The 14,993-nt window shown below is 40.9% G+C and overlaps 1 protein-coding gene across 5 annotated transcripts in view; it reads left to right on the forward strand.

The window, feature by feature from the left end:
• The window catches only part of LOC110950666 (ras and Rab interactor 2-like), a 53,736-nt gene that overhangs the window by 33,074 nt on the left and 5,669 nt on the right, over window positions 1-14,993 (forward strand). For all 5 annotated transcript variants that reach the window (XM_051945513.1, XM_051945517.1, XM_051945516.1 and 2 more), the window contains exons 8-11: window positions 3,455-4,777; window positions 11,931-12,013; window positions 13,194-13,419; window positions 13,556-13,687. In XM_051945513.1, the coding sequence (XP_051801473.1) occupies window positions 3,455-4,777; window positions 11,931-12,013; window positions 13,194-13,419; window positions 13,556-13,687 (1,764 nt within the window). The remainder of the gene's footprint in view (window positions 1-3,454; window positions 4,778-11,930; window positions 12,014-13,193; window positions 13,420-13,555; window positions 13,688-14,993) is intronic.

The raw sequence follows: 14,993 nt of genomic DNA on the forward strand, positions 1-14,993 counted from the left end.
GATTATAAAATAAAATAAACAATAGACAAGGTATATACGTACAGTTACTGCTCAGTGGTAATTAATATAATCAACAGAGCTGATTTGCAGTGGCACGGCCAGTGTTCATCAGCGATGCAACAGAGGGGAAGAAGCTGTTCTTGTGGTGAGAGGTTTTAGTCCTGATGGACCACAGCCTCCTGCCTGAGGGGAGGGGTTCAAAAAGTTTGTGTCCAGGGTGAGAGGGGTCGGCCAAGATCTTGGTTGCGCGCCTTAAAGTCCTAGAGGTGTACAGATCCTGGAGGGATGGCAGGTTACTTCCAATCACCTTCTCAGCAGAGCGGATGATGCGCTGCAGCCTGCTCTTGTCCCGAGTGGTGGCTGCAGGGTACCAGACGGTGATGGAGGAGGAGAGGATGGACTCTATGATGGCCGTGTAGAAATGCACCATCATAGTCTTTGGCAGGTTGAACTTCTTCAGCTGCCTCAGGAAGTACATCCTCTGCTGTGCCTTCTTGGTTATGGAGGTGATGTTCATCTCCCACTTCAGGTCCTAGGAGATGATGGATCCCAAAAAGCGGAAAGACTCCACGGTGAGCACTGTGGAGTCAGAGGGCTTGATGGGAGCAGGGGGGCTGTGTTCCTCCTGAAGTCCACCACCATCTCCACTGTCTTCTGGGCGTTGAGCTCCAGGTTGTTCCTGCTGCACCAGGTCACCAAGTTGTCTACCTCCAGTCTGTAAGCAGACTCATCCCCATCAGAGATGAGTCCGATGAGTGTGGTGTCATCTGCAAACTTCAGGAGTTTGACAGACTGGTGCCTGGAGGTGCAGCTGTTGGTGTACAGGGAGAACAGCAGTGGGGAAAGAACACAGGCTTGAGGGGTGTTGATGGTCCTGGTCTCGGAGACTTGCTTCCCCAGCTTCACATTCTGCTTCCTGTCAGACAGAAAGTCTGTGATCCATCTGCAGGTGGAGGCAGGCACACCCACCTGGAGGAGCTCGTCCTGCAGCAGGGCAGGGATGACTGTGTTAAAAGCAGAACTGAAATCCACAAACAGGATCCTGGCATAGGTTCCTGCTGAGTCCAGGTGCTGCAGAATGAAGTGAAGAGCCAGGTTGACAGCGTCGTCTACAGACCTGTTGGCTCTGTAGGCGAATGGCAGGGGGTCCAGAAGAGTGTCTGTGATGGCTTTTAGGTGAGGAAGCACAAGGCGCTCAAAAGACTTCATCACCACAGAGGTCAGAACGACTGGTCTGTAATCACACTAGAAATCCCAGCCCTGAGCCCTCAGGGACAATGCTCACATTCCTCAGAAATGGTCCTCATTTCAAAATGAATTGATAGTAGCCAGAGCCATCTAGCACAGTTCTGGGAGTAAAACAACATGGCAAAACCTGGGATTTCTAGTGTTAAGTCCAATGGGTCTTGGCTTCTTCGGGACAGGGATGATGGTGGAGGTCTTGAAACAGGCTGGAACGTGGCATGTCTCCAGTGATTCATTAAAGATGTCAGTGAAGACTGGAGACAGTTGATCAGCACATTGTTTCAAGGTGGAGGGGAGACAGAGTCAGGTCCTGCTGCTTTGCGGGGGTTGTGCCTCTTGAATAACCTGTTAACGTCTCTCTCCTGTATAATGAGCTGGGTCTCTGGGCTGGGGGGGTCTGGAGTGTTGGGCTGTGGGGGGCTCTGTGCCCCTGCTGAGGTGTGGGGTATGGGGCCGGTTTGAAGAGGTGGGCTGGAGGTGTGAGGTGGGGGGATGGGGTCGTCAGTTGACCATTGCCTTTCAAAGCGACAGTAGAACTCGTTCAACTGGTTTGCTTGGCGCAGGTCATTGGTGAAGTGGGGAGACAATGGCTTGTAATTGGTCGTTTTTTGCAAGCCTTTCCAGACAGAAGCGGTGTCGTGATCAGAGGGATCTGTTGCTTAACAGTCTGATGCTTAACTGTTCAATTAAGCATCAGACTGTTCATTCAGAAGCCAACACTCCATTTTAACGCCTGTCTTTACTACTTAAATATCATTTTCGCAGTACTCAGCTACTAGAATGTCTCAGAAGTACTTGAAATCGGGAAAAGTGTGTTTTTATGTTTAAAAGTACTATCTAAAATGCATAGTGACGTGTATTTATTTTTAATGGTTTGGTTTAAAATGAATAAATACATTCAACATTGTACTTCTTCAAAATCCCAGACTTTAAGGACAAGTTTGAAACTGATCGGATGAACAGTTGTAGAGATAAATGAAAAACACAAGAAAGATTGTAGAACTCTGCTGTAGAACTCATTGATAATCAAAGAAGTGTGTGTGTGTGGGCTTGCTCTCTCTGGAAGTGAAATACAATGGAATATAAAAAACGGAATTGTCCTTAGGATTAAAATGAGTCAGACTTTAGATTGTTCTGCAAGTAGAAGCTAATCTGTAGCCGTGTGTTGTACTTTAAGAGCTTGTTATACTATTCATTGTGTATGAGGACAGAAAAGAAGCTCAGAATCGTGTCTGTAGAGTTCAAAGACCTAAACGTTTTCAAAAATAGAAATCAAAAGAAAAGCAGGAGGAGCTACAGTAAGGAGGAAAGGAGTGGAGGAACTGGAAATGCGTGTGTTTAGTTCCTCCCACTCTGTGATTAGTGTTGGGCGACTCCCTCTCTGGGTGTCGGCATTCAGTGAAGCAGAGCCAAGAGGCTGGAACACATATCAGCCCCACGACACACAGCCAGCCAGGCAGGAAGGCAGTAAAACTCTGAAAACCCTGAAGAAACCGGTGAGAAAAAGCTGCTGTTTAGTTGTTGAACTTCCAGATGTTTTCTAAGGATATTCCCTTTGTAGGAATCTTCACTTTGTGTAGCTTAAAGTTGTGTTTTTTATGAATTTCAGGCTGCTTTATTTTGGTGGAATTTCCAGCTGCTGTGTGAGGATATTCTCTCTTCACGTTTGTGTAGCTCAAAGTTGTGTTTTTGTATTTTGCTTGTGAACAATTCCAGGTTGCTTTCTGAGGATATTCAATCAATAGGAATCTTCATTTTGTGTAGCTTAAAGTTTTGTTTTTTGTGTTTCAGGCAAAAAAAAAAAAGCAACATAACTTTTTGTTAAACTTCCGGCGTTTTTCTGAGGATATTCTGTCTGTTGAATTTTTGTAGATTTCTTTAGATTTTGTGTTGCTTTTTGTGTTCCAAACAGCTGTTTTGTTGTTGAACTTCCAGCTGCTATCTGAAGATATTCCATGTGTCAGAATCTTAATTTTTTGTAGCTTAAAATTGTGTTTTGTTGTTTAACTGCTAGCTGCTATCTGAGGATATTCCTTTGTAGGAATCTTGACTTTATGTAGTTTAAAATTGCTTTTTTGTGTCTGCTGTTCTGTTGTTAAGTATGTTTTTTGTGTTTGGATGTTGAACTTTCAGCTGCTGTGTGAGGATATTTACACTGTAGGAATCTTGGCTTTGTGAAGTTTAAAGTTGCGTTTTTTGTGTCTTCCAGGCTTCTGGGACTCGTCCCTGTGCTGCCAGCGTCGCTCCTCTCCTCGTCCCTCCCGTCCTCTGAGCCGGACCCTCAGCCCCCAGCGGACCACCAGGAACCGAGAGGTCGAGGGGTCACCGGGCCGACACAGCGCTCCTCACTGCGACAGCGCTCCTCCCACCCTCCGATCGAACGCTCAGCCACCGTCCTTCTGCCTGGAGAGACAACACTCCAGCGGTCCTCTTTGCTTCGTTAACCCACTCTTCCTCCAGACCCACCACCACCATCGCTACCGCCGTGAGGACAACCTGCTTTCGCCCGATGTGGAGGAGTCAAAGCAAACATTAACCGGTAACCAGATCAAAGTCAACGGAAAGTCACGGCCACCTCCCCCTCGTCCCCCTCCTCCCCGCTCTATGCCACGCCGGCGTCCTGCCCCGCCTCCACCCGGACCTCCGGTGCCCACTGCCAGACCCAAGAGCATGCCTGAGGCGGCAGCTGCATCCAAGCTCTATTCCTCCACCAAGCGCCCAGCACCTGCTCGACCGCCAATGGGTGCCAAGCACAGCAGCCCCCCCAAAACCGCTCCGATCCCTGTGCCCTCGAACCCGCCGCCTCCAAGGCCCAAGAAGCCTGAGGCACACCGCTCCCACATCGCTCTGGACGACGAGACCATCGCCAAGGCCCTGTCTCAGGCCAAACTGCCGCCATGCCAGCCTCCACCTGCCGCCCCTGAAGGGTCCAGTCCAGCCGAGAGGGGACACCAGCGGCTCAGCGACATGAGCATGTCCACCTCATCCTCAGACTCACTGGATTATTCTCAGTCTCCTGGATTCTCCCTTGGACTCGCCCCGAGCCCGTCACACCACCTGAACCACCACCAGGACCCAGTGGAGGACAGCAGCGAAGAGGACGAAGACGTGGAGGAAGAAGAGGAGGAGGACTATGGCGTTGGGCTGGAGGCTGACCTGGAGATGCGTCTCCGCCCCTCGTTTAAAGCTCGGCGGCGGCGGGTTGGTGTGAGCCTGAGCGGAGGATCCTTCATCCTCCCCAGAGCCCTGAAGGGACGCTTCCGGAAGGTGAGCGGGATGCTGAGCTCGCTGATGACGCCGGAGAGACGGGCCGTGAAGAGGATCGCTGAGCTCTCCAGGGATAAGAGCTCGTACTTCGGCTCCCTGGTTCAGGACTACATCGGCTTTGTTCAGGAGAATCGGAGCTGCCACACATCAGGGATGGACTTTCTGCAGACTCTCAGGCAGTTCATGACGCAGACCAAGGCTTACCTGCGGCAAAGCTCCGAGCTCAACCCTCCGATAGAGTCGCTGATACCTGAGGACCAGATCGGTGAGTCTTCTCAAAGTTTTCTGGCTTTGTATGGTGTCTCTTATGGATGGACCAATTATCAGCCTAGCCGATTATCATTGCTTTTTTTCACATTATCGGTATTGTTGTTTTATTGATCGATTATTGATAAACTACGTGCACTACTACAGGTCTGATACAGCTGCCTCTCTCTTTATCTGTGATGTCTCTCAAGCAAAGACTGAACAAGAAACATAAGCTGTTTCCACAAATCAGGAAACGAACCGTTCTCACAGTGTCTAAAGCTATGCTAACGGCTAGGTAGTGGCTAAGTTAGAAGGTTACAGATTAACCTGAAACGGAATCTGGAAAACAATAATTAGTAATACTTATGGACCTTAGTGGGCAATAAAACAGACAAACTGATAAATCTCAATTGATGCCACATAAACATGGGATAGCATCCTAATTTAATCACTCTTGTTTCTATTTTACATATCCTGTACTAGTCACCCTTATCATTGAAAAGCCTAGTCATGAATGACTGCTTTTCTGCTATCACATGCTGTTCAAACATTGCATTTTATGTGTATTTGTTGCAAATATCAGGTATCGGCCCTTTAAAGCCGATCTCGTTCGATCCCTAGTGTCTCTATATACATGTGTGGGCATGTGTGTAATGTTTTTCCAGATCATTTGGGAGGCAAAACCGAGAAAAGGATTTTGAAATGACTTCATTAACTGGCAATGTTGAAGTCTGCCACCGTGTTGGGAATCAGAGCTGAAGTTTTCCATATTACTGAGCTTCATTACTGGTGTTGAGTTACAGAAATGCCCCCATGCTGAATCCCACTGAGTTATTCTCGGCTCGTGCTTGTTCGTGCGGCTGAGGTCAACTGTGAAGGGCAGGATTTTCATTTAATTCTGCTTTTTATTGGGTTTCTGAGTATATATTGATCAGATGGTTTTTGATTTAAGGCAGGCAAAGTTCCTGCACTACTACACAGTAGAAAAAAGGTTTTGCTTAATTGTGGGACTAATATCGTAGCAGAAAATGCAATTAAAGCACTCAAAGTGCTCCACTGAGGTTGTGACAATCAAGATAGCAAAGTTTGCACAAATGAAAAACTGTCAAAGAGATGTTTCATTCCAGTCAGATAACCGAGAGACTCGATTTGCATGAATATGTCAGTATGTCTGCACACATCTCGTGTCCCTTGTTCATTGTAAACAATAACAGCAAAGCCTTGTTCAGAGACAGAACTGATCCTTTCTCATTGTGTGAACAGACCACAGATACGCACATAAAGAAGCTCACAAATGTTCCCTTTGGAGAGAGAAACAGTGAATAAAAGTGAAGGTGTTTAGTACAGCAGCAATGTTAGAGACAAGAGAGAAATCTACCAACACGTGTGTCATTAAGATCACTACATTTTTAGAGCAAGTTCTGCTCTGCTGTCTCTGATTTGCCTGACAATGTTATAGCACAAAATATGGATAGTTATAAAGATATCTGTTAAATTTTAGCTTTCATTATCAGACACTTTGCGAGATAGATTTTCTGAATAGTTGCCCAACTTTGAGCAGGTTTTTTACGGGCATTGAAATTTGAGGTTGTTTGAAAAATAATATCTCGGAAACTGTTAACGATAAAAACTTCTCATTGTCCCGTTGATTTAGTATCTGCAATACTGGACAAATAGGTTAAAAAAATCTCTGATTGGGAGTGAGTTGAAAGCTGGAAAAAAAGAAGACGTCCTGAAACGTGCATTATTTGAGCTCGTATGAACCCAAGAAATTGATATTGCAGAAGTCAACTAGTGATATTTTGTGAACCATACTGAGCTGCATCTCACAATAATGCAAAACTAGTCATATAGAATGATTAGAATATGAAATATTTGGTCACAGAAATTTTAAAAAAGAGTAGAGATTTAGAATTTCTAAATGGCTCTCCAAATATAAGAATATGTATGTATGTATGTATATATATATATATATATATATATATATATATATATATATATATATATATATATATGTATATTAAAAATTGGTATATTTTCCATTTTCAGGCACTACTTTGTAGGCATAAACCTGGTTTGGTGGAAACTTGTCGTATAGTTTTGTGTCATTATTGCTGTATTAGATCTGTATAATATAATTAAATACAAAGATCCGTTGTGATAATGGGATTTCTTGTAAATTGTTCATACATTGACATTTTTTATGGCAATCTGATTCACTTATGTCAGCAAGGCTGTAGTGGTAAATTTATTCCTGTGATTATTGTAGAAACTGTTGCTTTGGGAATAAAGTTGTCTTCAGTCTGAAGTCACAGCTGGACTGGAAGTTAGTGTGAGAACACAAGTATTTATGTTACCTGCTGAAGAGTTCACCTTGAAGCATCTGGTTTAGTAATTAGCAGTTTAATGCATTGAGCTGATTGAGAGAGGACTGGTCTTCATGATGACTCTGCCTTTTCCTGTTCAATGGTTTCTTTGGTTGGCAATGTGTTCTTCTCTTGAGTCTCCGTCTTCTCCGTCTGATGTCCCAAGATACTGAAAATTACGTTGTATGCCTGTAATCAAAAACGGTTTTTCTTAGTTTTCATTTATTTATATTACATACATATATATAAATGTCTTCCTAGTCATTGAATGCAGTGATGATTCACCAACATTTATGCCCACAAATTGGAGCCCTTGAATGAAAAATTTGGCCATAATGGCAAAAAAATAAATAAATCGTAGTCTTATTTGGAAAACCATTTTGAAACTCCAGAACGTTGTTATACATGGATTAGTCATGCTACAATCCCACAGAATATGGTTTTTAAAAAAGCAGAAGTGACTGTCCTCCTATGCAGAGTGTTTACAGAAAGACCTTTGGAGTGATTGTCGTGAGTGCAATATGTCAAATTTTGTTATGAGGTCAAGAAGTGAGCGATGGGCCATGAAGTGTTTGTACAGGGAGCGTGTTCGAGTGTTAATACACACCCACACTGATCTGCCAGATATGCACCAACAGCAAAATGTTTCATCTCAGAGTTGTAAATGAGTAAACAGAAAGTTTGAAGTTTGCTTTTCTTCTACTGTTTCTCTTTAGACTTCACTTCACAAACTATCTATGAGTTTATTGTAGTTAGGGGACTTTGAAAAGGTTGGAGCCGAGATAAAAGCCAATAACAAACATTGCTCAAGATACAAAGGAAATGAGCCTTTCTTTTGGGAATCAGGAAGTCCAAAGTCAAGAAACCCTTCCTTGTGTCCACATGAGGCTCTGATGGATTCATCCAGCCTCTTCATTTATGGTTTATTTGTGTAAGCAGCCTGCAATAAAGGACAAACCCTTACCTGAGGTGACCTATGATGCTTGGGTCTGGTGCAGATTGAGTTGGATATTTCTAAGAGCTGCTGTGTTGTTCCACTGACTCACCACAAAGGCTGCAAAATTCTCCGTAAGGCTCCTGTACGTGCATGCTTGTTTTTTTACAGAATTGCAAAACATATTTTGCTGCGTGCAGCTCATTGCATAATCATAAAGATGCCTGGAGGCTGGGGATGCCTGTGCAGAATGAACAGCTGTGTCAATGCTGCCAGGGAACAATAAATCACAGTTTGTGGAATAGTTGAGGAAATGATGTGAAGAATATGTACGTAGGTCTGAGGTACAGATGGAGCCATTGTGGTGGTTTAACTTTTCAGTGCATGCCAGCTGAATGAATGAACACAATGGTGGATCTGGTTCCAGGTACCAGAACGTGTAAAGCTCAGATTCAAGGTCAGAGTCTATTAAGCCAGTGACTCCTTAACTCTGACTGTATCTGAATGGCAAATATGTAATCTATCTGGTACAACCTGACCCTCAAGCAAGCAGGTTTTGGCTGTTTGTTCCTGAAACTGTCTTGACATGAAACTTGTCAAGAATTCCAGAAATTCATCCAAAATTCCTCAAAAGTAGCTTAAAATGCAAAAGATTTGTCCAAAATTACATTTAAAAAACATTAATAGACTAGTCATGTTTAAACCTCTGAACTCCAGGCAGTTTCTTGGCATGTTGTTGCTCCAAGAGCAGAATTTTTTTTGTTTCTTAAAGGATGTGAGTACTGAAAACTGTTTATTTTTGTTGAATTTTCAAGTAGATTTGTAGAGTGAAGTGAATTGGAAGTTTTCCAGTGGAACTGTGCATCACAGATGAGTCAGTCGTTCAAGGACTCCAGGAAAATCTGCAGATTCTGTTTTTATAGTATCTGGTTCTGATAAATGGTGTAATTACTGTGAGTTTTTTATTTTTAAGACAACAAACCAGCCAATGGTTTTAGGTGTTCAGAGGGTTGAAGTGTTTGAATGTTAAACTGTGAAGTTTAATTTTAGTTGGTTCAAGCTGTTGGAAGTGAAGAATATAAGAGAGAAACATTCAAATTTGATGAAATATAAATGATTACAATGTCCTAATTAGATAATAGTAGTTATTTAGTTTTTTTCCTAATAATCTATTTACATAAATTTGTCTAAATAAGCCAATTAGGATAGAATGGTTAATGTGATTAGTGATGTTCAGGTGCAGAACCTGTTGTTGTGCTGTAAACAACTGAAATCATCCCAACTCTTCAACCAATCCATTGGTCGTGGGGAAAAATAAAACCTGCATGTTGTCTTCAGAGTAAATAAATGTGGCAGCACTGATGTCTTGCCTTGTTATCAGTTAGTTCGGAGACAATAAACATTCAGCAAACATCAAGTAAATTCAAATAATTAGGACAAATTAGGTTGGACCAGTTCCAAGTGGTGAATATGCGGGGGTGCTCTAAGTAATCCTGGAAGGCTGTCAAGTTTTTCTCTTTATGAAAGTAACACTGAAGATTTTTCAGCTAATGAGAATATGTTCTGATGAAATGTATGGACAAGCCAGTCCACCAGACTGGCCTCCTAACTTGTTCTTGTATATATTATTGAAGACAGAACAGTTGGTTTGATTACATGTAGGATAGGTTGACTCACTGCATGTAGATGGTGGGATTTCACATGCTTTTCTGCTCCCCTTCTACTTCCTATATGTTATTTTCAAAATCAAAAAATGTCAAGTTTTGCCAAGGATTTAGATCATCCAGAAAGAGATCCCTGCTCATTTTTGGGGGGTAAGTTACCTATTTTAAAGGCATTGCTCAATTGTTTGCTTTGAGGGGCAACTTTGCTACATCCTGGGCTTAGCTCCACCTCAGATGATGGTGATTGGTTTAAAAACTACAAATAAGCAAAGTTTTTTTCTCCCTCAAGCACAATAATAAATAGGCGGCTACATGAGACTGCATATAGGTGAACGCAGGATGTCATTAGAGCAGCGCAGGAGACTTCTTTAGCACCGTTTATTGTATATGGAGAGCTTGATTTGATTGTTGGTGATTTGATATAAAAACATAATTATTAAGTTCTTTGAAATGAATCCAAGAGTAAGCAGGAAGAAGGCAGGTGTCACATAACTGTTACGGAACATTTCTGCAGACTACATCATTGTTAGCCGTGGGAGCTACGTTAGCTTCATGTAGGAGTTTTCACATGACATGCTGGTTGTTGTTTACATCCCTCTGCTAAACTGCCAGTCCTCATGTGATGTCAGCCATTTGTTACCACGAGAGTCCACACTGTGCAGCCACTGCCCTCTTTTATTCCTGTAAAAATCTATAGCATTCACATACTGTTTAATCTGTTTAAAGAGCAATAAGTCTTTTAGATGTCCCAGGACCAGACTGTACCTGTTATTAAAACACAACCACAGACGTTTTTAGAAGAGCATGAAAAGGCTGCCTGGTACTGACGGATTAAAATGGGTGCAGCAAAGTAGTTGTGCCTCCTTTGTGTTTAGTAAATTTAGTAGAGCTGTAGTTCTATTTTAGAGCATGGTCAATAACATCGATGTCAATGACCTGCTCTTATTGACTCTCGTAGTTACACTTTTGATTAGGTGCAATAAAGATGTCAACGTTTGCTGCAGTTTTTCAGGTTCCTCTCTGTTTTAGTGACAGAAACACAGAGATTTGTTGTATTTTAAAATCCTCTCAAGTGTCTTTGGTCTGTAGAGCCCAAGTTTGTTCAGTTTGGCTTCACAGTTTTGCAGCTGAGGGATGCTTTTCAGCTGGAGATATTTAAAAAAAAAAAACAGCCTATTTTTTATGGGGTTCAGCCCAAATCTGTGAATCACTTTTAACATTCACAGTTATGTGGGTCAAAATAAAGAGTTTTTTTAGGGTCAACACCCTTCAGTGATCTCATTTCCAGATTCAAATAACTACTCAGGGATATGAAAAATGCTGAGATGTTTGATTTTACACGTGGCAATATGTTGAGAAACCATTTGAATCTTCTGGTTTAATTCATCATAATTTCATCCCTAAAAAGTGACCAACCTAATTTGATAATATACACAACAAAATCTGTTTTTATACTCAAAATAAAAGGATAAACTCAACTAAAACTATATGTTTTTATGTACATATGTATTTAATGAGATTTAGTTATGAATAATTTTAAAATAAACTTAGTTTGGAGTAATCTTGTAAGCTGTAGAGAAATAATATAATCAATCTTGACCACTAAATACTTTTTGAAGCTTAAACCTGCTTAATTTTACTCACATCTAATTTTAAGCCTCCTTTTTTTGCAGCTGCAATCATATTACCAGATTACAGTTTGGATTTTTTTATGCTTTTAGATAAATTTCTGAAGGCACAGGTTTTAAGAAATGAAATGCACTTTGATAATTAACGGATTAATTTTACCCTGAATTAGTTAATCTGCAGTTGAAGAATGTTATCGTGGTGTCTAATAAAGTGCAACAATTTGTCCACAAGCCATTTTCTAACAGATTCAATTTTAATTTTTAGGTCAGGATTTATGATTGTGTCTTTTTTTTTTCCGGATTTGCTGTCATTATCATGTGATAACGTGTCTGGATTATTTCTGGTAAATTATTGCAAGCCCTTATTCATAGTAGCTCTGGTGTGAGTGACATTTACGGTAGCTGATGGCATATTTCTGTTTCAAGTGCTGTGTTCAGTGATGTTGCGCAACTGACAGTGACGCATTTTCAGTTTTACAGTGTTACTCATTTGCTTCCTGGAAGAGTGAATAATGTGTTTATGTACTAGTTTCTCATTAACCTGTTTGTGTTTTGGGCATGTTGTCGTATTCTGCAGACCAGGTGCTGGAGAAGGCCATGCATAAGTGTGTCCTAAAGCCTCTGAAGAGCGTCATTGAGGTGGCTTTACATGACTTCCAGGTGAGAGATGAGTTAAATCCCCTCCATCTTACCAAAAATGTTAGAATAAAAAGCAGTATAAAGTCCTGCACCTCTTTGGAAACAGAACAACTCTGACTCAGAAGTGTCTTTTGTACAGAATGATACAGTTGTAATGACAGAAATCATAAAAAAGTCAACAAAAGCGGAATCAATGAATTGTCTATTCCTAAAAAAAAAGAAAAAACAGTAGCTGGCATTGACATATACAACATGTATCCAAGTCCCCAAAGGTGTTAAAAAAAAATGAAACAAAAAAACAAAACAAGGTGGCTCTACATGCTGTTGATATTTTACTGTTATTTTTAAAACCTCTACAGATATTTTATTAACACTACTCTGCACATCAGTTATAGAAAGATGTTTCACCATGCTGAATGTATCTTCCAACAACTTGCTCCTCTGTTACTATTTTTCAGCCATTCTACATTTATTTTATTGATACAGTTTGTTATATTTTCCTCTCCGTCTCTCCTCTCTGTTCTGTGTAAACACAGAGTGCCAGAATGTCTAGTATGTGACAAAGATGTCACCAATATTGCAATAATATGTTGCTCCACATACTATACTATCAATATTATGTTATTTAAATTCTTACAGTGTCTACAATCTCTGCATTTTTCCACACTTCTCTGCACATGAATCCTACAGTCATATTTCACCAAGCTGAATGTATCCTCCAAAAACTTGCTTCTTTGTGTGCTGTTTTTGTTGTTTTTGTGCTGCATTTATGATTAAATATGTTTTATTTTCCTCTCAGTTGCTCTGTTTTGTTTCCATACTTGTTTTCCACTCTAAAAAAAACACATTTTGGTTTTTTGGTTGTGCAAAGTTTTAATTTTTTACAGGATTTGTTGCGTTATGGTGGCGTATTTGTGACATATCCTGATTTTAAAGTTAGATTTGGTTAATTTTCCAAATTGAACCACACATTATGGATAATTAGTTCCAGGACCACCAGAAAGTGAAAAATCTGCCTTTTATTCTTGTTTTTACGTTTCTTTGCTCTGATGAATGGTGTAATTTTGGCATTTAAAAAAAAAAAAAAAAAAGATGTAATACTTTTTAAACCTGCTGACTGGTTCTGGGGGGTTCAGAGGGGTAAATGAAGATTATCTCTGGTAAACTAAGAAAAATAAACTTTACTTTTATATTCCTCCAGGTGAGCAGTGGAGCTTGGCAGCAGCTCAGGGAGAACCTGGCCCTGGCTAAGACCAAGAGGCCTCATGAGCTGGGGGTGGATGGAGCAGTTCCCCCCGACTCTGTGGCTATTGAGAAGATCCGCCAGAAGTTCCTGACCATGAGGAAGATGTACTCGCCGGAGAAGAAGGTGACGCTGCTGCTGCGAGTGTGCAAGCTCATCTACACCATCATGCAGGACAACTCGGGTATGTAAAAGTTTTTGCACAAAGTCTGTTTAAATCTTGTCGAATTTCTGCAACCTTCGGCCCTCATCAGTGTGGTTGTTTACAGTTTTCTCTGCTCTGACCTGTCACCACCACGCCTAAATCTGCTTCCTTCCAGGGAGGATGTACGGTGCCGATGACTTCCTGCCGATGCTGACCTACGTGGTGGCTCAGTGTGACATGCCTCAGCTGGACACGGACATCCAGTACATGATGGAGCTGCTGGACCCGTCTCTGCTTCAAGGAGAAGGTACGTAAGATAAGAGAAAACTTTATTAACCCTGAAGGAATTCTTTCAAGAAATGAGATTATTGCACATCACATATTGTACATGAAATTAAACGATGCTCATAATGTCAAAACTAATGTGGCACAAACTGTTGAGAAGTAATAATAGTTTATGGTATTGTACAACTGCTCAGTAATCCATGGACATTAAAGAAATACCACACAATACACAGAAAAGTATTCCAAATCTAATCTTCCTCTTTGTATATTTAATAAAACAGAGCTGAAGCCTGCATGATGTTAGCCTAAATTAGCAAGGAGGTTCAAATCGAAAGTCGCTGAAACTTCTAAAAACTCCAATAAATACTTTGGGCCTTGTTTCACCTGGATGTAGGTGAGACAAATGCTGTAGCCATTATTGGATTAAATTTATTTTATTTATATACTGAAAAATTTTAAATCACTTCAAGTTTTGCCAGTTGTTTAGCTGCTTTGTGTCATTGTATTTTGCTTGTTTTGAACTTTCAACGTAGTCAGGTGAGCCGTTCCCTGTCTTAATGCTAGGCTAGGCTAACCACATGCTAACTTTGGCTCCGTACTAAACACACATACCTTAAGCTGATTTGAATAACAAATCACTTCAAGTTTTGACATTTGTTAGCTGCTCTTTATCCTGCTATTTTGCACTACAAACACAGCTGTAGTTCATTACTGAGATTCTTACTTATGTTCATCTCTCTTTCTGCTGCTATTGACACCCGAATTTTTCTACCTGTAGATCAATAAAGTTTTACAGGGTCATCTTGATAGTACAGCAGAAAGCAGCGTCGTGTATTGAAAAAGAGAAATGATCACAGGACATGAAACCACTTTCTGTTCCATTAAATACACAAGATTTAACATTTTAATTAACCCTCAGAATCCCAAACCTATTGATGTGTTTAGAAGATATATTATCTTTAAAAAATATAAACAAATGACACCATTTATTAGAGCTTGAAACTGTAAAAACAAAGATTTTTTTTCCAGCTCTTGACAGTCAGTGACTTAATCATGTGTGATGTGCAATTCTTTCTGGAAAATTTTAACAAATCACAGCTTTAAATCATAATATGCCATGAGATTAAAGTCTCATTTGACAATTCGCCAAAAATACACAGTTTGTATTAGATTCTGTGAAAAGCTAAAAATTTCCGCACTCCTTGACATAATCAAGAAACCACAAGTGATTCAGCTGTGAACAATCATCACATGGCAAAAGTTTAAGGAGTGTTCGGCTGAACTGCAGGTTGCGCAGAGAAGAGAGAAAGGAAAACAAATTAGAGCAA

This window comes from Acanthochromis polyacanthus, chromosome 3, assembly GCF_021347895.1.
Source record: "Acanthochromis polyacanthus isolate Apoly-LR-REF ecotype Palm Island chromosome 3, KAUST_Apoly_ChrSc, whole genome shotgun sequence".
Lineage (NCBI taxonomy): Eukaryota > Metazoa > Chordata > Actinopteri > Pomacentridae > Acanthochromis > Acanthochromis polyacanthus.